General features: G+C 40.6%; 2 protein-coding genes across 2 annotated transcripts in view; both read left to right on the top strand.

Moving 5' to 3' along the window:
• Positions 1-8,080, top strand: part of LOC134541913 (pancreatic lipase-related protein 2-like) — a 20,515-nt gene extending 12,435 nt beyond the window's left edge. Inside the window, exons 6-7 of the mRNA XM_063385656.1 lie at positions 397-565; positions 4,832-8,080. Coding sequence (XP_063241726.1) covers positions 397-565; positions 4,832-4,901 — 239 coding nt within the window. The 3' untranslated portion in view covers positions 4,902-8,080. The remainder of the gene's footprint in view (positions 1-396; positions 566-4,831) is intronic.
• On the top strand, positions 5,928-23,724 carry LOC134541850 (inactive pancreatic lipase-related protein 1-like). Its single transcript, XM_063385548.1, has 6 exons — positions 5,928-5,958; positions 13,835-14,021; positions 15,567-15,715; positions 17,642-17,890; positions 20,590-20,790; positions 23,564-23,724. The coding sequence occupies exons 1-6, from the start codon at positions 5,928-5,930 to the stop codon at positions 23,722-23,724; spliced, it is 978 nt and encodes a 325-aa protein (XP_063241618.1).

Here is a 23,724-nt window from a genome sequence, read left to right as displayed (position 1 = left end):
AGTGCAGAGGATAACGGAGGCTATCCTAGAGATCATTCAATCCGCGAATTTTTCCGGTCCCTAGCAATCACTAGGGACACCTGTATTTCGCGATTTCATTTCATGTCAAGGTATATTTCACAAAACACTGCAGCTTTTTCTAAGAGTCATGGAAAATTGTGTGGGTGCAGCAGTACGGTGACCAAATTCTCATTGGTCCCGTCAAGAGCGGGACGACACCTCTCTCACCGACCTCAGCCAATAACCACAGGAGGAAAAGCTACAGTATTTTTTGGAATACCTTGACACGACATGTATTCGCGAAGTACAGGTGTCCCTAGCAAACACTCCTCGCCGAGAGCTGAGGTGTTGAGCACATGGACGGAGTGGGGTCGCGGTCCCTCGCCTGTCGGACAGACTCGATGGCCTGCAGCCACCACCGGGCACCCGCCTACTTCGCGGAGTCCATCACCAGCGACGAGGGCTTCTGGGGCTGGCGCTGCCCCGGCCTGCTCCACTACGCCCTGGGGCTGTGCGCGCCCAAGCTACCGGCCGCCGTCGTGGGAGCCAACGCCACGACGGCCAGGTTCGGCTGTGTTTGGTCACCACAACAGTAGCGCCGGCGAGAAGACGCGATACATTCTTGTGAAGCCTTCATTTCACAGACGAGAGAGCCACACCTAGAAGTTCCCCGAAGTTCAACCTCGCTTTTTTGTTTTCCGTACCACAACAGGTGTATTTAATTGCGATGTAGCTTACTCATACGTCATACGCCGTTGTTCTATCTCATTGTACAAACCGGTGTGGCATTCTTAAATTTGACGGTCGATTAGGATAGGTTAGCTACATTATAAATACTTTAAAACTTTGTGGATGGTTGGTTGTAGGTAAGTATAGCTACATTAAAAATACTGTAAAATCATTTTATGGTTGCTTAGCAAATAACTTTTTAATGTGTAGCTATCCAGCGCTAGGAAACCGTTTACATGATTTCACAGTATCTTTAATGTAGCTATCCTAACCAAATAAACTGTCCACAGTGTTTTTAAGTATTTATAATGTAGCTAACCTAACATAATTGACCATTAGTTATCATGAGTTGTCCAAAATAAACATTCACGGACACACGTCAAACGAAAAAAATGGCAGCGTACAAATAAATACCGTTGCCTTGTTTATGGTCTTTCCTTTTATCAACACCGCCATATTTATTTACAATGAACAAAAAAAACCGAAGATGTACGATCGGGTGTTTGGCTCTCTCGTCTGTGAAAAGAAGGCTTCCCAACATTCATAACCAAACCGTTAGGTTCGTCCTTCAAAGGCTCCGCCTACCCGGACACACATACACGGTGTGCAGAGCTCCAGGAAAAAACAACGCGATTTCAAAAATACTTCAACATATCCGGGTGGGGTCTGCTTACGAAAAGCATTTAAGAGTTCGCCGGGGGCCGAAAAGTACTTTTGATTTCGGATTAAGTTTTTAAACTGTATTTTTTTGAAGATTTAAAATGGCTAAAACGCGCTTCGTGTTGCCACAGTACCTCCTAAAATTAGTTATTAGCAAACAGTTGTTTGAATAGCTTTCCAGTATTAGCTGCGCATATTAAGCACGGTAAATAAAAAGAAAGCCAAAAGTGATTTTAAAAAAATACTTTTTCTGTGTCTTTAAAACGAAATAAATAAAAATTTTATACAATAACTTCATGCTTGTAAGCACACACATATTTAAACTAAATACACTCTTTTAATATCTAACATTTATTTCAAAATAATTTTACCATCTATAGTGCAAGCAATTACATATTTTTTTACTAGTCTATATTTCTATATAATTATTGTACAGCGGGACTGTAAGTTTGTTAGCAGAAAATCATTTAAAAAATTGCCAGACTAGTTATACAAATTATATTTCACTGTTATGAAATTCCATAAGAACGCATAAATTTGTAACTTACCGAGGTTAGATGTTACTTCACGTACTGAACGTGTTGATGACACACGAAACTACAGTAACGTCGTGGAATAACATCATGTCAGTGTTAAGAAGACTGCAAGTATCCGCTCTACCACTCTGGTTCTGGGGTAGAGCGCCTGCCTTGTGACTTGTAGGACCCGGGTTCGCGCCCCGGCTCCTCCAAGGCGGATTGCCCAGATAAAATGGTGGCATTTTCTCTGGTAGGAATACAATCCCTTGTAACAAGTCAGGCTACCAAAGAAACGGTGGGTGGAACAGAAAAAAACCTACCAGGTGGCTTCCAAATGGGGAGCCCGTTTCTTTTCTTGGGCTCCCCATGCGGTGGCCATTCCGGGGGTTTCTCCGGGGGAACGGAGTTTTGCAAAAATATTTTTTTTTTTTAGTTTTGTAGCGTTTTAGTTTTTAGTAACTGTAGCATTTTAATTCCACCATGTTATAACCAACATATATATATATTTTTGCTTTTTTACATAAAATATTTGAGTTAAGTGTGTGTCAGTCAGTGAGTGGTTGTTTACCGATTTTTTGTGTTCAACCATTTATTAGTATATATTTTCTTGGCGTATTATTGACAGTTAAATTTTAGTCACAAACTACTGACCTTTGTTATGTAGTATTTTAGAATTTTTCGACGAAAAAATATTCATAGGCACATGAATATTATTCCTAAAAAATATTATTTCAGGAAGATCGTCTTTAACACAATTACGTATTATATAATATATAGTATAACATCCAGACATAAATAAAATATTTTAGGTATTTCAACATGAGCAAAGCCTTTAATACTTTCCAATTTTAGGCCTCGTCAAATAATGCGTGATATAAATATGCTTAAATTGTCTTACAAATAAACGCTTTTCAGTCAAATTTGCAAATGCAATTTCATGGTATTAGGTGTTCCACTATTCTTTAATATTTAATAAATTATATTCCAACTGTAATAAGAATTGATCAAGAAAAGATGCTGATGAAAACTAATATGATTGGGAAATATGTTTGTGAAACTATTCATAAAGATATTTCAGCTGTCCGGATCTGGTTTTCAAGTTAACAAACGTCTCTGAATTACGATAGGATTTATTGTATAAGATTTAGTCAAGAAACTAATTTAATTAATCATAATTATCACATAGTAAGTAATTACATTAAAAGAAGTGTCCTCTTTTAAGACTTTCTTGTTATATTGGATGCCAAGCTTTTTTTTCCTCACCAACATGTAGATATTAGCATCAAATGAAGATCTTTAGGTCTTATTAAATTTAAAACTTTCTTTGCATCAAATGATTTTAATTAGAAAATAATTGAAAGTATGTAGAAAAAGTTCTTAAATTAACTTTTAAAAATTTCAGGAATTTAAATTATGTTGAATATGCTATATTCATATATAACCTATTAGCATTTTCTATTTATTAGACGTTCAATCAGTGATGAACTTGTTATTATATACATTTTATTGCCATTTTTGTTGGTTCTGACATAATGACTCGGTTTGGATAAATAATTCCAACTTTCAATTAGAGAATTAGTGACACTTTTGAAACCGTTAGTAACTATAAAATGTGTAAAAAATTATAACTCCTTTTGAATAATCTACAAATATTCATTGGTAAAACTTTTGTAATATACATATTTATTTTGAATACACCATTTTTGTTTCGGTTTAAGATTTTTGTGAAAACCAAAGTAACCAATTCGTTAACATGAACTTTATCAATCTTTATCTACCTATCTGTGTGTTGTGTTGTTTCGTGTTTTGTCGCATTGATGTGTATCAGTGTATGTTTTGTTGTTATTTTATGTCATAATTCGTTTATAGGTGCTGTAAGGCACAAAAAAACTGAATTATAATTTCATCTGACAGTTTTATGAAGCAGGATAATATGCTACGCATAGTCGTATTTTTAATTTTTATCTTATAAAAAATACTTAAATTTCAGCACAGTTTATTTTTTTTAATACTCCAAGCCTGTTCAAAGCCCATTAACTTTCTCCCCTAGAGCGCCTGTGCTGCTTGCCCTGTGCCAACAAACTACACTGCACAAAAATATTTCCCTCGCATTTCAGTATCTTAAAAATACATTTTGTAGACATTAAAAACATCAACATCTGAGTTTTTGTGTTCAGTCACAGAAAACATTACATAAGAAAATCCTTGAATATTTGCTTTGGATTTGCACTCATTAAATAACGATCTACAATTACTTAAATTATTCCAGTGTACAAAAATGTAAATTCTATGAAGCTAGTTGCATTACAATTTTACGAGTAAGCCCTTATTCCTCATTCCGTAGAATGTATAAGAAATTCTGGCAGAATGGAATACTAGCTTCCACGTGTATTTTTTTTCTTAATGTGTGTGTTTACCTTTGTTCAGAAACCAAACATACAACTCGACAGTAGAACTAGGGTGTAGTTTCTACTAATATCCAGTTTTTAGAGATTACGAAGTACGCTTCGTTTACTCGAGTTAAGTTCTTTGTCGAAAAGTCCGTTAATTTGCTGTAATTTTCTAACGGGACGCACCACAACGCCGAAATGCCAAATTGACCACAACGCCGACAGCTAGAAAACTGTTGTGTACCACAACGCCGAAATACACTAACGCCGATAAATGTCATTGCAGGACTGCCACAAAGGTTATACTAGGCTAGGATAGGCTAGGTTAGGTTATATTACGCTAGGTTAGGTTAGGTTAGGTTTGATTGTGGTATATCGGCGTTAAGGTACATATAAGAAACACACACATATTCATTCAGTTGTTATTTCGGCGTGGTCAATTTTGACATTCGACGTTGTGGTGACGACCCATTTTCTAACAAAGCACGCTCGATTGTCTATCGGCGACCTCGACAGCCCGGTGTGTCCCTCCAGGCGGGGGTTCCACGTGGTGAGGACAGCCTCGCAGGCGCCCTACGCCCTGGGCGAGTGGTGGACCTCCTAGCGAGCGGCGAGGTCCTGCGGCTCCCAGGCTGTCGTCCTCCGAGTCCTGCTGCCGGCCTGGGTGGTCCTCGCCCGCCGCCTGGCACGATGACAGCCTCGCAGGCGCCCTACGCCCTGGGCGAGTGGTGGACCTCCTAGCGAGCGGCGAGGTCCTGCGGCTCCCAGGCTGTCCTCCTCCGAGTCCTGCTGCCGGCCTGGGTGGTCCTCGCCCGCCGCCTGGCACGATGACAGCCTCGCAGGCGCCCTACGCCCTGGGCGAGTGGTGGACCTCCTAGCGAGCGGCGAGGTCCTGCGGCTCCCAGGCTGTCGTCCTCCGAGTCCTGCTGCCGGCCTGGGTGGTCCTCGCCCGCCGCCTGGCGCGATGACAGCCTCGCAGGCGCCCTACGCCCTGGGCGAGTGGTGGACCTCCTAGCGAGCGGCGAGGTCTTGCGGCTCCCAGGCTGTCGTCCTCCGAGTCCTGCTGCCGGCCTGGGTGGTCCTCGCCCGCCGCCTGGCGCGATGACAGCCTCGCAGGCGCCCTACGCCCTGGGCGAGTGGTGGACCTCCTAGCGAGCGGCGAGGTCCTGCGGCTCCCAGGCTGTCCTCCTCCGAGTCCAGCTGCCGGCCTGGGTGGTCCTCGCCCGCCGCCTGGCGCGATGACAGCCTCGCAGGCGCCCTACGCCCTGGGCGAGTGGTGGACCTCCTAGCGAGCGGCGAGGTCCTGCGGCTCCCAGGCTGTCCTCCTCCGAGTCCAGCTGCCGGCCTGGGTGGTCCTCGCCCGCCGCCTGGCGCGATGACAGCCTCGCAGGCGCCCTACGCCCTGGGCGAGTGGTGGACCTCCTAGCGAGCGGCGAGGTCCTGCGGCTCCCATGCTGTCGTCCTGCTGCCGGCCTGGGTGGTCCTCGCCCGCCGCCTGGCGCGATGACAGCCTCGCAGGCGCCCTACGCCCTGGGCGAGTGGTGGACCTCCTAGCGAGCGGCGAGGTCCTGCGGCTCCCAGGCTGTCCTCCTCCGAGTCCTGCTGCCGGCCTGGCCAACCCTCCGGCGCGATGACAGCCTCGCAGGCGCCCTACGCCCTGGGCGAGTGGTGGACCTCCTAGCGAGCGGCGAGGTCCTGCGGCTCCCAGGCTGTCGTCCTCCGAGTCCTGCTGCCGGCCTGGCCAACCCTCCGGCGCGATGAAAGCCTCGGTTTCTTGTCAACTGTCACTGTTAAAAAATGTTCAACCTTAGATTTAAGAGGAACGCTGGATACAAATTATCCAATGATTAGGGACCGGAAAAATTCGCGGGTTCAGCGACTTGCAGGATGAACGTTACAGTTCTACGTACACTCGGTCAAATGTCACCCTCTCATTGGCTGCTGTCTTGTGGACGTAGCGGCCTGTGATCCGATACAGCTTCGGTTGAGTGTTTCTCATTAGCCCAGAGTCGTCCAGGTGAGTTGTGAGCCAATAACAGAGGCAGCACTGAGGTTTAACTATTTGAATTTCAGGCTGTCGTGAATTTAATCCGAGAATTTTTGCGTTCTCTACCGATGATCTTCGTTAATTTACGGTTCGTCCTCGAAAATTTACTGTACTGAAATAACGCATTTTTCAACATGAATCAACAATGATAATCTTACTCCCCCGCCTATATTTACCCTGTTTACAACGAAACACTCGACTATGGCGTAGTTCCCACGAAGATTCAGTTATATGATATCACGAATAACGCTTCGTTAATATATATATTTAATATACTGTAATATCTAACAGTGTAGACAGCTGAAGGATTACCGTTATTTTGTGGCACTGGCCTATGTTCCACACAACTATGTATCAAATCAACAAATGACTGTTTTTTTTCCCCCATTCGTTGTCTATTGCGGGGCCACGTATTTCTAGCGGAAAAAAATTTTTCAGGCCGGCTGTGTGTTAAAATTTTAAAGCATTGTCTGTGTTACGTGGAAGGCTGAGATTATTTATGGTACAAACACTCATTAGGGGCAATGATGTTTCGCCTGTGTCTAGTGATTGGTTGAGTTTCTTTCAGGTGCGTGCCCACTGTAATTCTGTGCGGAAGCAAACGCTGTTTAAATTGCTTGGCCAAATAAGGCAATGGCTTCAATCACATGCAGTCCAGCTGGAAGGTAGATTGTGACAGTAATCATTGGGCAATAGACACACACTTATTTGTATACAACAGTGTGGAGTTCATCCTATAACCATAACATTTCAGGCGTCTACTTATGAATCATACTTTGTGTTCGGCTCGAATGTTATACGTTATGGATGAAACAGTTGCCGCTTCTGACTTTGTCATAAGTGCATCGAGAACAATTTTCCCTCGTGTTTACTAAAATGAACTTCTATCTAGTTAATCACGCAATTATTACCTATGTTCCAGTGTTGTTGCATTAATATTTGGTTCAATTTTACTGACTTATATTAATGAGTTGATAAGAATCACATTCTTTCGGCGCCATTGACTGAAGTTGCTTGGCTTGTTTTTTTCTAACCTCGTTGAAAGAGAAGACTTCACCTACGTTTCGGTCGAAATTGCAGTCACCATCTTCAGGGTGGCAGTTGCCCACTGACTGTACCCTGAAAATTGGAGTCTACATTTTCTGCAAAAAAAAAAAAACCCTTCGGTGAAATCTTCTACTTCAACGCGGCTATAACCCACAAACCACTCAACTCTACATAAAAAAGCTTTATTTTCTTCGGGCACATTTTACTTCTCAAATAAAGAGATAAATTATTAAAGTACATAGAGATGTAAGTTTAAATAATCCACTAATTTTTTATTAATGTTAAACTATTTATTTGTGAAATCTATGATACACAAATATTGCATAAAATTATTGTTTCTTTGTATAATAAGATGATACATTTCTATTAACAAGTTTTAAAAGCAGTGAAGTTGGTAGGTCTGAACGTTAAATACTGTACTGGGCCATTCTTATACAAGAGGAAACGCACTCAGATGATGTACTTAAAACCCCAACTGTGCTTATTTTTCAATAAGTATTGCAAGTATTTTGACAGAACTAAATAAAAATCAGAATTGTTTTGTTTTATTAATGTAAATATTGTAATTATATACAGGTTTGTACATAATAAAAGTTATTGAAAATTTCTGAGTATTTTGTGCAATGAAATATGTATCATGACTTGCTTTTATTGCGAAATATTAAAACTTAAGAATAAATACATTTTTTAAGCGGTTTGACATGTTTATATTATTAACCATCCAATAAATGTACATTATATCTTCTTTTTATATTTTTTAAAAAAATTAGACGAGCCATGATTTTTGTCTTAAACATATCAGAATGCAATTTTCTTGAATAAAATGCATCAATGTACACTGTTACAAAAAATCTTATGTTTATCATTCTTTTGCCAAAATTGCCGTTGCAGTCAATCCATTTCCTGCGGTGGCACTAGATATTCGTTACGTATACTTGGACTATATCAAAAATTATACCTCTTTCTTTTTCATCTCTGTTTCTTGCGGTCAAGTTTAAATGTTTTCTCAAAAATATCATATCTAAGGCAGTTTTTGATTGCACACTAACATCCTTAGTATTAATTAAATGTCATTATTTTTTTTTTTAATTTGTCCATCTTAGTTGAAACACAATATCCAGGATGTCAAAATTTGATTGTATTAATTTCCTTTGTTTTTTTTCCTTCCGGTACATGATTTGAGTTATCCTGTACAATATTCATTTCATTTCATTTCTGAACGAGATTTTGTGAAAACTTTTCCGCGAGTTCATACGTGAACAGCAATAAGGTATTCTTACTTGTTGAACTGGTTAAATCTTATCTTTATTGTGACTTCGATCATTTACGGTGTAAATGAGTGCTATTTCACCATTTTGTAAAATTAATTGACATTTAGTGTTCATTTGAATTTCGTACAGTGGTGATATGATGGCCGATATATAAGGTGGCTGCCCTGCGCGATGCTGTGATTCAGGGGAAGCCTAAGATGTACATCAAGTTCTGTCCCTGCCCGAACACGCCCGAATATTCACCTTCCGCTAACCTCGGGTTTATTTATATATATTTATATTTCTCTGTTTATTTTAATGTAGCTATACTAACCTAACCAACCGTCCATAGTGTTTTAAAGTGTTTTAATGTAGCTAACCTAACCGACCACTTTTAATATTTGAATTCATTTTTCCCGCGCAAAAATAAAACAAATCCCGAGGTTGGCCGAAGGTGAATATTCGGGCGTGTTCGGGCAGGGACAGAACTTGATGTACATCTTAGGCTTCACGTGATTCAGCTGTGGAATCGTCAATACGAGGCTAACGACACCTTGTAAAGTCAAGTGATGGCGTGCCATCATATCCGGGAATCACTGCATGTAGTCCTGCTGGGAAAATGGTGTTTCCCGAGGGAGTTGGAGGGAGGATAAGGCATCAGGGACAATACAGTCGCGCACAGTAGCTGGGCTTATACCAGAATTTCTGGCAGTTAATACGGCCTTAAGTATTAAGCCACATGGAACAAACAATAAACTTTCTGCTGTGACCGAAGTTTTAAAATTCTTCAAGTATCCACTAAAGGGCCTGAAACGTAATTACTCCATAAATATTATTTTCTTAAAGAACACGAACTGGCGTAAAGATATAACGGCAGAGAAAGTTACGTGAGCAGTTGAACAACATATACGTTGTCGGGTTTCCGCATTCAGGGGAGTTGATTGGATGAAATACGGACGACGTCACGTTTGATTTGTTGATGGCGTAACTGGTTTCTCGGTATCGTGACAGCGTCGTTATAAATTCAAGTGTACCGGTCTTTCGGCTCCAAATGTTTAGCTAATTTGCGTTGAGGAAATAAGCATGACAGTAGCCCACTCCAAGTTCAGGAAGTTACTGTGAAAAAAATATAGAGGAAAACTAAGTAGTTAAACTATTTACAAAAAAAAATTAAAACTCGTAAGTTGGATAATTTATGCTTACATGTAAGAAATATTTGAGAAATGCATGTATAATATTCTTTGATTACAAATATTACTATCGGGTTAGGAAAAATAATTCTAACTACTTGAAATTAGTGTCAAAAATACACAATATGTTCATCTCCATAAGTATTTCTTAGGGAAAAGCCACTATAAAGCAATTCATTGATCTCCATCATTGCCATAAAGTACTTTAAACTTAACTAAAACTTAAAAAGTTTATTTCAGCTGACTGTTTTATTGATTATTCCTTGAATTCGTTTTCAATGTCAATTTTGAATATTTCAAGCTCAAAACCAAATTAGATTGTTTTGAAATGAACGCAAATAAAATTAAGTATAGTTGTTTTCATTAAATGAGCATAAATATACGTAAACATAAAAAACTCTGGAAAGATTACAAAACAAAACAAAAAAAAACTTTGTGAGGATTTTAAACGTTGAATAAAATGTCTGAAAACATTTGTTTTTCTCAAAATTATTGTTTATAAATATCCGTTATGTTTCATATGTAATTAGTTGATCAGCTAGGAAGACTCACGTACTTGTAAAGCTATCTAGAAAATTCAGAAAATGTGCTGAAAATTATTTATAAACATAACATGAAACACAAGTGTCTAAAATATTGGCATTTCAGTCAGCAGAATGCTAAAACAATCTGTGTTGTAACAGACAAAGAAGTGGATAGAAACCAAAAATTTACTCTGTTGTGGGAGCTAAAAATGGATGATGCGTAACATAAAAATAAGTGAGATAAATTTGTCTACGCTACTAAAAAACTGTAAACCACATCATTTAATGACATGATCTAACATGTATGATTATTAACTGATACTAGAATGGCTAGCAACAACACTGCCCCAAACAGATTACAATTGCCTTCATCAAATACTCAAAACTATCAAGCAATTTTAAATGCCGTAATTTATTAAAAAAACAGTACATAAAAATATATAATACATAATTCCAATACTCAACGTTTCGTTGTCTCCCTGCATTTAATCTGTCACGTCGTTTTTAGCCAACTGTGTTCGTCTGTGTGGTTATATTATTTTTTTTTCCATGACTAAGTTCCTTCAACGGAATTATTGTTCTGTATGATATTTATATGTTGAAAATTTTTTCCCCGTGTTGTTGCCGTTGTGTTGTCCATAATACTTGTTTAGTTTCATCGATGGTTCCGTTTGTCCGACATCAGGTGGTTCAGCCTTGATTTCTGTGAATTTTTTTACCGTCATATTTTTATTCTTTTTTTTTTTTTCGGAATTTTTTGCATGACAAACAGTGCAAAACTGCGATGGCGTATGTCCAAAAAAAACTACATTTGATAAACTTTCCCCATTGTATGAATCATTTAAATAACGTATTAACGTTTTGTACCAACGCGAGAGTTTGAGAAGTACCTATACTTAACTTGACAAGTCAATTTTATTTTCTTTCCACTTTCCATGAACTATACTTAGGTATCTTACCTTCTTCAGTGCAGACCATAACTAATTGAATTGAGATTTAATAGTTGTTAAAAAGAAGAGATAGTTGTCCCGCTTGAAGGCTGAGCATACAATCAACTATAGCCAAGGTGGCTAGGATAAAATAGCTTGGCCAAACTATCACATCGCACGTATAACGTAATGTTAGCCGAGTTTTCGTGGAAAAAGCCGGTCTGATAGCGAGTTCAGGTATTAACGAGGGATATAAAAACACGTTAACGTTTTCAATTTCGAGTAGTAATTATTATTTTTTAAGTTACTAAACTTATCTGGACGATGTTTGATAAAACGTCGAGGAACTGCTAAGTCAGAAGCGGCGGTCGTCAGAAGGAGCTGCCGATAAATCACCAGTACGCCCGTTGTAATCTTTGAATGACATTAATTACCTGTTCGCGTGCTTACTTTCCCCGGCTCGCTTATCAGAACCGAGCGTTCTATTCGCGGGAATATATTAAAAAACAAATGAAAACTACTCTGGGACAACGTGTAAAGTGTCTGATTTTCGTCAGTTCGTTCAACCGTGAGCCATGTCTTGGTACTTCTTCCTGTGTTGTTTCGCGTGCTTCTCTGCTTCATGTAAGTCGTGCGTTGATGTATGTACAGATTTTTTAGCCCTGTGTTCCAACCAAAACGATTAAAAAAAAAGGTTAGCAAACCTTTCAGTACCCGCCAGAGATGTGTAACATCTAGGGACCGGAAAAATTCGCGTAGGATGAACTCCATAGTTCTACGTACACTCGGTCAAATGTCACCCACTCATTGGCTGCTGTCTTGTGAGACGTCCCAACGTAGCAGCCTGTGATTCGATAAAGCTTTGGTTGGATGTTTCTCATTGGCCCAGAGTCATCCAGGTGAGTTGTGAGCCAATGGCATAGGCACTAAGGTATTAACTATTTGTATTTTAGCCTATCGCGAAATGAATTCGCGAATTTTTCCTGTATCTAGTAACATCTAACGTCGGTAACGAGCAAATTCACTTGTTCTCATGATATGAAATTCGGACACGAAAATTAACGTAGAATTCTTTAAAATAATGCAGAGCGTGATAAATGTACTCAAATTGTGTTTTCAACTACATTAATTTCTGGACGCAAACCACACGTAATTTCTGCACCCGCAACTAGAATTCGATGCCGGAGCAGCTACGTTGACTCTTGATTAGTTTGATTGGAAAACCAAAATGTTAAAACTAAACTATGTAATGAAACTGCTCCGATAAAAGCGAGAAAAAAAAGGACCGGCTTTGCACCTCTGATTTTCGACAAGGAATTTTTATCAAAATACTGCCCTATCTTGATAGAATTTCACTAGACAGTTATTACTATAACTATACTGTACAATGTTGGTTCTAACATTTCTAATGCATCGTTAATGTAGCTAATGTTTGAACATACTCGACATATCCCTTTTGGAGCAGTTGATAATTTGACTTACCCCTTTTTCAGTTAAAGTACTTTGAGTATTCACTGTATAATAATTATTATTTATCTAAGAAATTTAACCATATAATCATTATTTAGAACACCACATACAATATTCAATCATCGCATGACAGTTTTCGCATTTATATGTTGTATAAAAAACAATAAAAAATTTGATAATGAATGGACATTAGGTGTCAAAATGTTACACAAGTATTAGTGAGGTAATTCTCTCGTCTTCATATTTGCACAATCTAACACATCGTGATCCTCCTTGATTGAACTGTTGTGAACTTTGGTTCGCGCCATTCGTGGAAGATGGCAGCACCGTGGTTACACACTTCCGTCCCGTATCCAGGGAATGACTCCGAGAGCTGAGATGTTGCACGCCTTTAAGGGCGGTCCACACGCAACGTTTTGTACACAGTTTTGATTGCGCAGGCAAAACTGTGCAAACAAAAGGTTGCAGTTTAGCCGTGTCCACACAACACAGTTTGCAGCCACGTTTTATCCTATTATTTGCGAGAATTCCTTACTTTGGCCTATTCTTTCCGGTATAACCTCAAAGAATTATTTTTTTTTTTTTTGTGATTTTATCTCTGTTAGCCGCGATGTCAACCTCTTTGTAGTTTTGCACAAGTGCTTCATACGCTTGACTTGTTTTGTCCCTATCGCTATATTCTTTTTACTTGACCCGGCACAAACACGGAAAGGACTTGTACAGACCAATGAACTCTGTCAGAAATTCATCACGTTAACACTGTCGCAAATCGGTCATCGTTTGAACAGATTACACTGTTCCGGCACAAATACCGAGGGAGAACTGAGCCCCGTACTGTACGGAGAAGACGGAAGAAGAAGTGTCCACGCGCTACGACAAGTCTGCGCAGGTCGACTAAACTGCGCGGACATAAATGCTCTTGGCCACAGTGTTCCGTCTCCGCGCAGTTCGCAAAACCGCGCAGTTGTTCCTGTCCGCACGCTACGTCATGTCTGCAACGATGCGACCTGCACAGGTAATATCGTTGCTGAGAACGTTGCGTGTGGACCGGCCTTGAGTGACTGTGACCTTGGCGCGCAGGGGGCTCGGAGCCGGAGGAGCGCGGCCTCAGCAGGAAGGACTACGGCAGGACGTGGATCTACATGCCCGACGGAGACGGCGTCCCCCGAGTGGCCATCCTGGAGGTGGAAGGCAAGTCCTGGCAGCACCGTCGCAAGGACGCTAGGCTCGACCTGGATGAGGACATCGTGTTCCAGCTGTACACCAGGTGCGGGCCCTCCCTCCGCCAGCTCGTCACCACCTCAAATATTTGTAAAAAACACATCGCCAAAGTTACTGACGTGACAACCTCTAATAAATCGATGAACGCCGGGCTGCACGCACGAAAAAGTGTCCTGTTACGCTGTGTCCCGTTACGCTCATTGTGCGCTTGCGCCGCATCTGTCTCTCTTTCACTCGACTGTTCATAAAGCGAAGTGAGAAGTTGATGTTGTTTTCATTGTTTATTACAACAACAATTTCGGCAATAAAGGTTAATTATTCTTGCATTTTAAAAAATCTGATCACTAGTATAATGTCAAGTATTTATTCTTTTATTATTAAATAAAAATGATTCAATTTTATTCATAAAGTATGCAATCATTTCATCAATGTTTTTTTATGACGTTGTCACGTTAAACTATCGTCCGTAAACCGACTTTACAGACAACCAATTTTTTTTTGCATACATGAAATACTTTTTTTTTTTTTTTTTTGAAAGATTTCTGACTATTTCTTGTCAAGCTTATAAAAATTCGCGCATAATTCAACATTTCGAATGTTGTTTAATGCAAGCGTAATTTTTTTTAAACCATGGTGAATATAATCTAATATTTAATAATTTTACCTTTTTTGTTTTATTATGCTTATTTATGTGCTCAGTTAATACTGGAAAGCTATTCAGGGAACGGTTTACAAATAACATTAACCATTGGAGGTACTGGAACAACACAAAGCATAGATGCCGGGAAAATATTTCGAAACTAGTTAGAAACTACAGTAAATAAACGGAATTTTTCAACGAGTGAGTGATCTCAAGTTTACGCAGATGTACGGATAAATACGTAAATTTATGAAGATCCCCTTGATAAATTATAACCAGCTTTCTTCGTAAATTGAAGGTTATAAAATTTTAACAGCATGCAAGTTTACAAATATATATAATTTACAAGAATATTTCAATTCAATTCACAAAAAAATTGGTTGTCTGTAAAGTCGGTTTACGGACGATAGTTTAACGTGACAACGCATAACAAAACATTGATGAAATGATTGCATACTTTTACGAATAAAATTGAATAATTTTTACTGAATCATCACTATTTTGAATGGATACAAAGAAGGAGTGAAATGAAATCTACAATTCAATTGATAAATTTACTTTAATTTGCACTCATTAATTCAAATATGTTCATTACTTTAACGAAGAGATTATTTTAAACATAACTTTTATACATGTTTGCTATTTAACTTCTTCCAATCTGCGTTATTCTGTTAAGGATAGGACGATGATAGGAAAAGTAGGAAACGAACGGGAGTGTTTCAAGTTCAATGTGTCTCGAAAAAGTCGAATCGATGGTTGTTCCAATCGAGCGGAAGAGAGATTAGATGCGGCGCAAGCGTACGATGAGCGTAACGGGACAATGTGCGTAACGGGACACATTTTCGTGCGTGAAGCGGGCGTTGATCGATTTATTAGACGTTGTCACGTCAAAAAAAATATTCGGTGCAGCACGGAACAGTCGCGAACTCTCGGTGGTCCGCTGTCTCCCAGGGAGTCCAACTCAACCGGCCACCCCGTGCGGGTGAACGACACGCAGACGCTGAAGAGCGCCGGGTTCGACCCCAGGAAGGACCTGAAGGTGGTCGTGCACGGCTGGAAGTCCAGCGGCGACAGCCGGACCGTCGGCGGCATCAAGGACGGTGAGTGCGCGCCCGCCCGACGCGACGGGAAGCCCGAGATGTCCATCAAGTTCCTGTCCCTGCCCGAACACGCCCGGAACAATTCACCTTCGGCCAACCTCGGGTTTATTTATATATATATATATATTTATTTATATATCTCTGTTTATTTTAACGTAGCTGTACTAACCTAACTAACCGTCCACAGTGTTTTAATTAGAGACCGGAAAAAATTCGCGGGTTCAGTGACCTCCAGAATAGCCTCCTATATCCTCTACACACTCGGGCAAATGCCAACTGACTTGTGAGTCGTCTCGACTGGGTGGGCCTGTGATTCGACGCTTCAATGAGTGAGGGTCTCTTATTGGCCCTCAGTCCTCCAAATTAACAGTGGACCAATGGTAGAAGCAGCACTAAGGTACAATTATTTCAAATGTAGCATTTCACGAAATGAATACGCGAATTTTTCAGGTCTCTAGTTTTAATGTAGCTAACCTAACCGACCACTTTTAATATTTGAATTCATTTTTCCTGCGCGAAAATAAAACAAATCCCGAAGTTGGCCGAAGGTGAATTGTTCGGGTGTAATCGGGAATGGCAGAACTTGATGAGCATCTTAGGTCTATCCGCACCCGATGCTCCGTTGTGAAGTGCAGAACAAGGAGGGAGACACAGAGGTGTGACTCTCAGCGGAAAAATTACACCATGTTTGGCGCGACATGTGGCGCTATCTGATGTCTGGGCCCATTACTACTTGCAAATGAAAAAAAACTCGGACAGGAGGTTCAAATCCAGAATGTCTTCCTAGCGACTTAGTAGACTTGGTAGAAGAGATTTACACTGTGCAAAAAAAAAAAACCTTTTTCCTTTTTTATATAATGAAAAAGTATTTTTTAATGTAAATTATAAGAGATGCGGTATTTCTGGTACGCCACACAACAAAATATGTGGCTACCAAAATAAATTGAATTACTTTTCACTGGTTTGTTCGCATTTTAATAATATCAGATGCATTACTTCTCACAATCAATGAAGCTATGTTAGTGATATATCGTGAAAACTACTATCTAGCAGATGCGCCCGAAATTACTTCAAAAACTAGGTCTCAGTCTCGGCAGTTAAAGTTTCTTCCCCATGATGTAAAATACTTATGTACGCGCGTTATAACTTATATAAATGTTTATAAGTTTTTTTAATGTATCTTTTGCGCTGCCACTTTTAGTTTGTAAAAAAAATAAGCTAGCACCACGTTCGTAATGTTATAAGCAACCAACAAAATGTTATATATTTCTGAAGAAATGTTTGTTCCAACACAAATTTCATAACTAGTAAATTATAGGTAATTTTAAAGTTGCGTATATGTCTTACTGTGACTATTCAAGTTTATGGAACTGCGACTGAGTGGCGCAAAACTGAGGACGGGAGCAGATAGCAGTTCCCGAAACGTCGCTTGTTTCTGTTTTGGAAAACTTTTGTGTTTGTTTTGTCTTTTCGTTTTGTTGTGTTTTTGTCTCGTTTCAACAGTTGTGCTGAATTTTTTTGGGGCTCAATTCATCATTTGTAGGTTTTATTTTTTTTCGTTCTCTTAGTCCATTTTTCTTTGTTCTTCTTTGTTTGTTGACCATATTCCTGTTATGGAATATTATGTGGTGTATATATCCTGTTGATGACACCAATTTTTGCTTAATTTGTGTTTTTTTGTATTTTGGTTTTTTGTAGTTTTCTTCTACAGACATACATGTGCTTAATAATGGCATATGTCCGAAAGCTTACATCAAGTCATGCACTCCCATTTTACAAATCTTTCAAAGATAAAACTGTGTGTGAAAAAATCAATCAACTCGCTGTCGGGTAAACTTAAGTCCCAAGGCAAATAATCGCAATGAACCGCTCGCACGATGGAAGTGCACCGGAACCTATCGTCTCCCTCTACTAACATGCCCGCAGCGTACCTGGAGGCGGACGACGTGAACGTGGTGGTGGTGGACTGGTCGCGGCTCGCCTCCAACATCGTCTACTACTACCCGGCCTCCAACACGAAGCCCGTGGGGCGGCGCATCGCGGACCTGGTGCGCACGCTGGAGGCGGCGGGGGCGGAGCGCCGCCGCACGCACCTGGTGGGGCACAGCCTGGGGGCGCACGTCGTGGGCTACGCCGGCCAGGCGCTGCGGCCCGACAAGGTCGCCAGGGTCACCGGTGAGCTGTCTTCCAACTCTCTGGGGTTTCATCTGTGTAATAGGAGTGCATGACTTGATGTAAGCTTTTGGAAACACGCCATTGCTAGGGCCATGCATATTTCGCGAAAACATTCCGAGAATAGTTATAAGTAGAGACCTGAAAAATTCGCGGGTTCATTTCGTGTTATGCTAAAATTCAAATAATTATACCTTAGTGCTGCTTCTGCCATTGGTTCACTGTTAATCTGGAGGAATGAGGTCCAATTAGAGATACTCACTCATAGAAGTGTCGAATCACAGGCCACCCAGTCGAGACGACTCACAAGTCAGCAGCCAATGAAAAGTTGGCATTTGCCCGAGTGTGTAGAGGAAATTGGAGTCTATCCTGGAGGTCATTGAACCCGCGAGTTTTTCCGGTCTCTAGTTATAAGTTATAACACTGTAGAATCGTCTGTGTTTCGTGAATTTATTTCAGGTGCATGTCGACTATTACAATGCCAATCACAGTAATCTAGTGCGGAAAGAAACGCGTCCTGAGTGGCTCGGTCAAACAAGGCAACGACTTCTCTCACAGACGGCCGCCAATCACAAGGAAGAAACCGCTGCTGAGGGTATACCTTGTTGCAGTCTAATAGGCGTTCAGATTTATTCGCGAAAAATGCCTGCCCCTAGCCATTGCTAAGCACATGTATGTCTGTAGAAGAAAACTACAAAAAAAACCAAAAGACAAAAACACAAAATTAAGCAAAAAATTGCTGTTGTCATTTGTGGGATTTTTTTTTCGTTCTCTTAGTCAATTTTTCTTTGTTTTCTTTGTTTCGTGACCATATTCCTGTTATGGAATATTATGTGGTGTTTATATCCTGTTGACAACAGCAATTTTTTTGCTTAATTTTGTGTTTTTGTTTTTTGGGTTTTTTTTGTTTTTGTTTTCTTCTACAGACATAGCTACGTGTGCTTAGCAATGGCGTATGTCCAAAAGCTTACATCAAGTCTCTGGGGTTTATTTCCAAAATATTCTGTTTCCAGAGGCCCTATTTGAGTTTTTTTAGTCGAACAAGAGTGGGAAGTCTCGAGATACTCAGATGCATTACATATGTTGGAACCTTTCGAGTTGGGTCGTGTGTGACAAAAGCTCTCGTAATTCGTAGTTGACGGGTCGGGACCAATCAGCTTGGCCATCTCAGGTGCGGGATTGTGATAAATGCCGCTGAATAAAGAGATATGTTTCAAATAAACTGATGGAAATACAATAAATAAATATCAGAGTCAGTTAACCTGTGTAATAATTCTGCTAGAAATGTTATATACGATCTTAGATCTATGATACACGATTTCTCAGCATGCATTGCATTTTTATCCTTATTGATTAAACTAATGATGTTGTGTGACTAACGTTTTATTTTTAATATCATAATTATCATATTTCACTTTATATGAGATATACATTCGTATTATTTCAGTTGTATGCTGAATAAAATCTCATCCATTTTTCCTACTTTCGGTCAATCTTTTAGAGTAGTAGCTTCTGAGTAAAAGAAGTCAGTAATAAAATTCTGAAATGATATTTTCGAGTACTGCTCATTATTCTCCTCTACTCTTTTAATTATTGTATCGAGGAATTTCTTAGATTTGTAGTGGTCATTTAGGTTATAGTAGTCAAATCGGGTATGTAAATGAATTTTAATAAATATAATATGTGCTATTCGATAATGCAACAAAATTATTCTAAAACAATTATTTATAAATAAATAACATTTTTTAATAATTTTTTTTAGTATTTTCGTGCAAATCCTGTGGTGTTTGAAGATTGTATGCTGAGCAACTGTATTGTATGTGTGTGTGTGTATATGTATATATAAAAAAAGATGATATGCCTGTTAATATGTACGTACTTCGGAAAATTACAATTACACCTGATCATTGGCCACTAACTCATGGCACCTGTTAAGCGGGATGCTTTCGATTCTATGCTTTTTTTTTTTTTGGTTGAGGGTTTTTCCATTGGCACGAAGACCTTCGGCTAAATTTTGGTCCAATCAGTAGGGACACCTGTATTTCGCGATTTCATTTCATGTCAAGGTATTTCACATAACACTGTAGCTTTTTCTAAGAGTCGTGGCAAATTGTGAGGGTGCAGCAGTACGATGACCACATTCTCATTAGCCCCGTCAAGAGCGGGACGACACCTCTCACCGACCTCAGCCAATAACTAGGGACCGTAAAAATTCGCGGGTTCAATGACCTCTAGGATGAACGTTATAGTTCTACGTACACTCGGTCAAATGTCACCCTCTCATTGGCTGCTGTCTTGTAAAGGTGTCCCAACATACCGGCCTGTGATTCGATACAGCTTTGGGTTGAGTGTTTCTCATTGGCCCAGAGTCATCCAGGTGAGTTGTGAGCCAATAGCAGTTGCAGCACTGAGGAATAGCTATTTGAATTTCAGGCTGTTGTGAAATGAGTCCGCGAATTTTTCCGGTCTCTAGCAATAACCACAGTATTTTGTGAAATACCTTGACACGAAATGAAATCGCGAAACACAGGTGTCCCTACCTATCACTAAAGCCAGCTTGAATGTGGCCGATTATGGATTTTTAGCCCGTCGCGAAATGAATCCCGTGGATTTCTCCCGGTCTCTGGCTGTAGTAGTAGTTTCGACGGTGGTTTCACTCGAGCCGCCGGGTCGACACAGGAAGATGGTGCCGGTGCCGGCAGGTCTGGACCCGGCGCTGCCGCTCTTCCAGTACTGGGCGGGGCCCGAGGACCGCCTGGACCAGGGGGACGCCGAGTTCGTCGACGTGATCCACACGTGCTCCAACGTGCTGGGCTACGGCTCGCCCGTCGGCCACGCAGACTTCTACCCCAACGGCGGCTCCACCTTCCAGCCGGGCTGCTGCTGCCTGCCCGAGTTCGTAGGTCAGCGCCGTGCGTGGACCCCGTCAGATCCCTCCCCTTCCACCTTCCCATCGACACACACGCGGGGACGCACCACGACGCCGAAATACCACAACGCCGAACGTACAATAACACCGAAAACCATAAAGACGAATGCCAAATTGACTACAACGCCGACAGCTAGAAAACTGCTGTGTACCACAACGCTGAATTACCACAACGCCGAAATACGTTAACGTCGAAAACTGTCATTGCAGGACTGCCACAAAGGTTAGGTTAGTTTGTGGTATTTCGGCGTTAAGATACATTTAAGAAACACACACAAATTCATTCCCTTGTTTTTCCTGTGTCTCCCCCCCCCCCTCCCCAATCACGCAGCAACATTTTTCGGCGTTACTGTATTTCGGCGTTGTGGTACACAGCAGTTTTCTAGCTGTCGGCGTTGGCGGTCAATTTTGGCATTCGGCGTTATGGTATTCGGCGTTATTGTACGTTCGGCGTTGTGGTATCTCGGCGTTGTGGTAACGACCTCTCACACACACACACACACACAGCCTCTCACGACGGAGGCAATCGCAACTGCCAAACGGGAACGATGGAAGTATAATACTAAAACTCAAAAAACTATTTTTTTTTTTAAGGAAAACTCTTCATATATATACCCAAAATGTTAAATTTACGAAGATCGTTGGTTACAAATTGGCGTGTTGGAATTTCTTTCACCATCAAGCCAGTCACTTATTTTTAACAATATTGACATTCGAAATTATTTATTTGATTTTGAAATTTTACTGACTGTGTCACAAGAGTTGAGGATTATTTATATAGATAAAAATCAACATCTATGTCTCACCCGGGACTTTAACCCGGAAATCCTCGCACCGGAAGCTAGCGTACGTTTAGCTGCCTAAGTTAGCATGTTAGATAAAACAGATTATTGTTTGGCAGTCGCAGTTCGTATTATGTTTCGAAGCGCCATTATTTTAAATACATCCCTAATTTAAAAGTAAAAAAAATATACAGCGGAGTTTTATTTCCCTGAAATCAGATCATCTGCAGTTTAAACAACTACCATTAAAACAAAGAAAAAAAATTTTATTAGGAAATTAAGAGTCACAGATTGTCATTTTACTCAAAGAAGTGATAAAATTTATATGACACTAACGTCATAATAATGACAGCATATTATATGACTAAACCAATATCAAGTACATATAATGACATATGAATCCCGATAAATTTTTTGAACTACTTTTAAATACAGAAAACAATAGACGCACTAATTAATGAGCAAGTATTTTTAAATGAAAGCTTTTTGTCCATGTCGTGTGCAAATAGATGCGAATGCAAAAATAGGGTTGCCAGTTGAGTGGCCTACGAAAAGAGGCACTTCGAAACCACAAACAGCACACATAAATTAATAAAAAAAACATTATTACTGTGCAATGTTGTATCTAGACCATAGTCTTTCTTGGTCCATCACTGGCTACTTCTTTGTTTCTGGGTTTAGGCAGGTCTGTATAACTTAAGGTATGTCCGAAATTTTGGGTATTTGCAGCCATCAAAAACGGGGATTGACAAACGAAATCTTGGCGTTCTATCACCAAGTAAGTTCAAACCCAATTTGTTATTGTTCCCTGTCAGAAAAAAGAGCTACAATAAAGGCTGCTGCGCATTAATAAGCAGATGCATTCTGATTGACCAGACCGTCCTCAGATCATTACCGACCCGCATATAATCCTTAGGCATACTATACACTTATCTGAGTTGCCCCGTGGCCATGTTCTTGAACTTCACAAATTACTTACAGTAAATATTCTAAATTCGATTAAAACTTAAATATGTATTATGGCCAAAGTTTTAAATGGTCTGGCTGCGAGACACAAGTTCCTGGATCGGGGATCTTTCGCAGTGAAAAAAATTTTTCTCGTTGAATGTTTCTCTCGATGATTTCATTGAAACCGGTCCACTACAGCAACAAGTTTTTTCTGTAGTTGTTGAACTTCGTTCAATTATAATTCATCCATGAAACGTAGTGTTCCATATTAGAATCTTTCTCTGCTGTCTGTAATGAACCCGGTTGCTCAGCTCCTATTTCAAAGGAATGTACCGATCTTGCGAAGCATTTAGGACCGTAAGGGGGACGCACCACAACGCCGAAATGCCAAATTGACCACAGCTAGAAAACTGCTGTGTACCACAACGCCGAATTACCACAACGCCTAAATACACTAACGCTGAAAAATGTCATTGCAGGACGGCCACAAAGGTTAGGTTAGACTAGGTTAGGTTAGACTAGGTTAGGTTAGGCCAGGTTAGGTTAGGCTAGGTTAGGTTAGACTGGGTTATGTAAGGCTAGGTTAGGCTAGGTTAAGTTAGGTTAGGTTATATTACGCTAGGTTAGGTTAGGTTAGGTAAGGTTAGGTTTGATTGTGGTATTTCGGCGTTAAGGTACATTTAAGAAACACACACAAATTCATTCAGTTGTTATTTCGGCGTTGTGGTACACAGCAGTTTTCTAGCTGTCAGCGTTGTGGTCAATTTTGACATTCGGCGTTATGGTATTTAGGCGTTGTGGTCAACTTTGACATTCGGCGTTATGGTATTTCGGCGTTGTAGTCAATTTTGACATTCGTCGTTATGGTATTTCGGTGTTGTGGTATATTTTGACATTCGGCGTTTTGGTATTTCGGCATTGTGGTCAATTTTGACATTCGGCGTTATGGTAATTCGTCGTTGTTGCCCGCAAGTCGCGTGCAGAGGTCGACTAACCTGGACCTGCACGTGCGGACAGACGCGTGCAGCCACAGCAGGTCGCACCAGTACTTCGCCGAGTCCATCACCTCGACGGTGGGCTTCCGGTCGCTGCGCTGCGACACCTGGAGCGACTTCGAGGCGGGTCGCTGCGACAACGCGACGGCCGTCGACATGGGCGAGAAGACGCCGCCCGAGTGA

This window comes from Bacillus rossius (genome assembly GCF_032445375.1).
Source record: "Bacillus rossius redtenbacheri isolate Brsri chromosome 4 unlocalized genomic scaffold, Brsri_v3 Brsri_v3_scf4_2, whole genome shotgun sequence".
In the NCBI taxonomy this organism is placed as follows: domain Eukaryota; kingdom Metazoa; phylum Arthropoda; class Insecta; order Phasmatodea; family Bacillidae; genus Bacillus; species Bacillus rossius.
Note: the sequence above shows the minus strand (reverse complement) of the source record. Positions and strands in the feature narration are given on the sequence as shown.

Bases quoted from the DNA above. Each gene is read 5' to 3' on its own strand.
- LOC134541850 (XM_063385548.1), top strand. From the start codon at position 5,928: ATGACAGCCTCGCAGGCGCCCTACGCCCTGG. The intron at 5,959-13,834 runs GCGAGTGGTGGA...CTTGGCGCGCAG, and splicing joins GCAGGCGCCCTACGCCCTGG to GGGGCTCGGAGCCGGAGGAG. The intron at 17,891-20,589 runs GTGAGCTGTCTT...CGGTGCCGGCAG, and splicing joins CAAGGTCGCCAGGGTCACCG to GTCTGGACCCGGCGCTGCCG.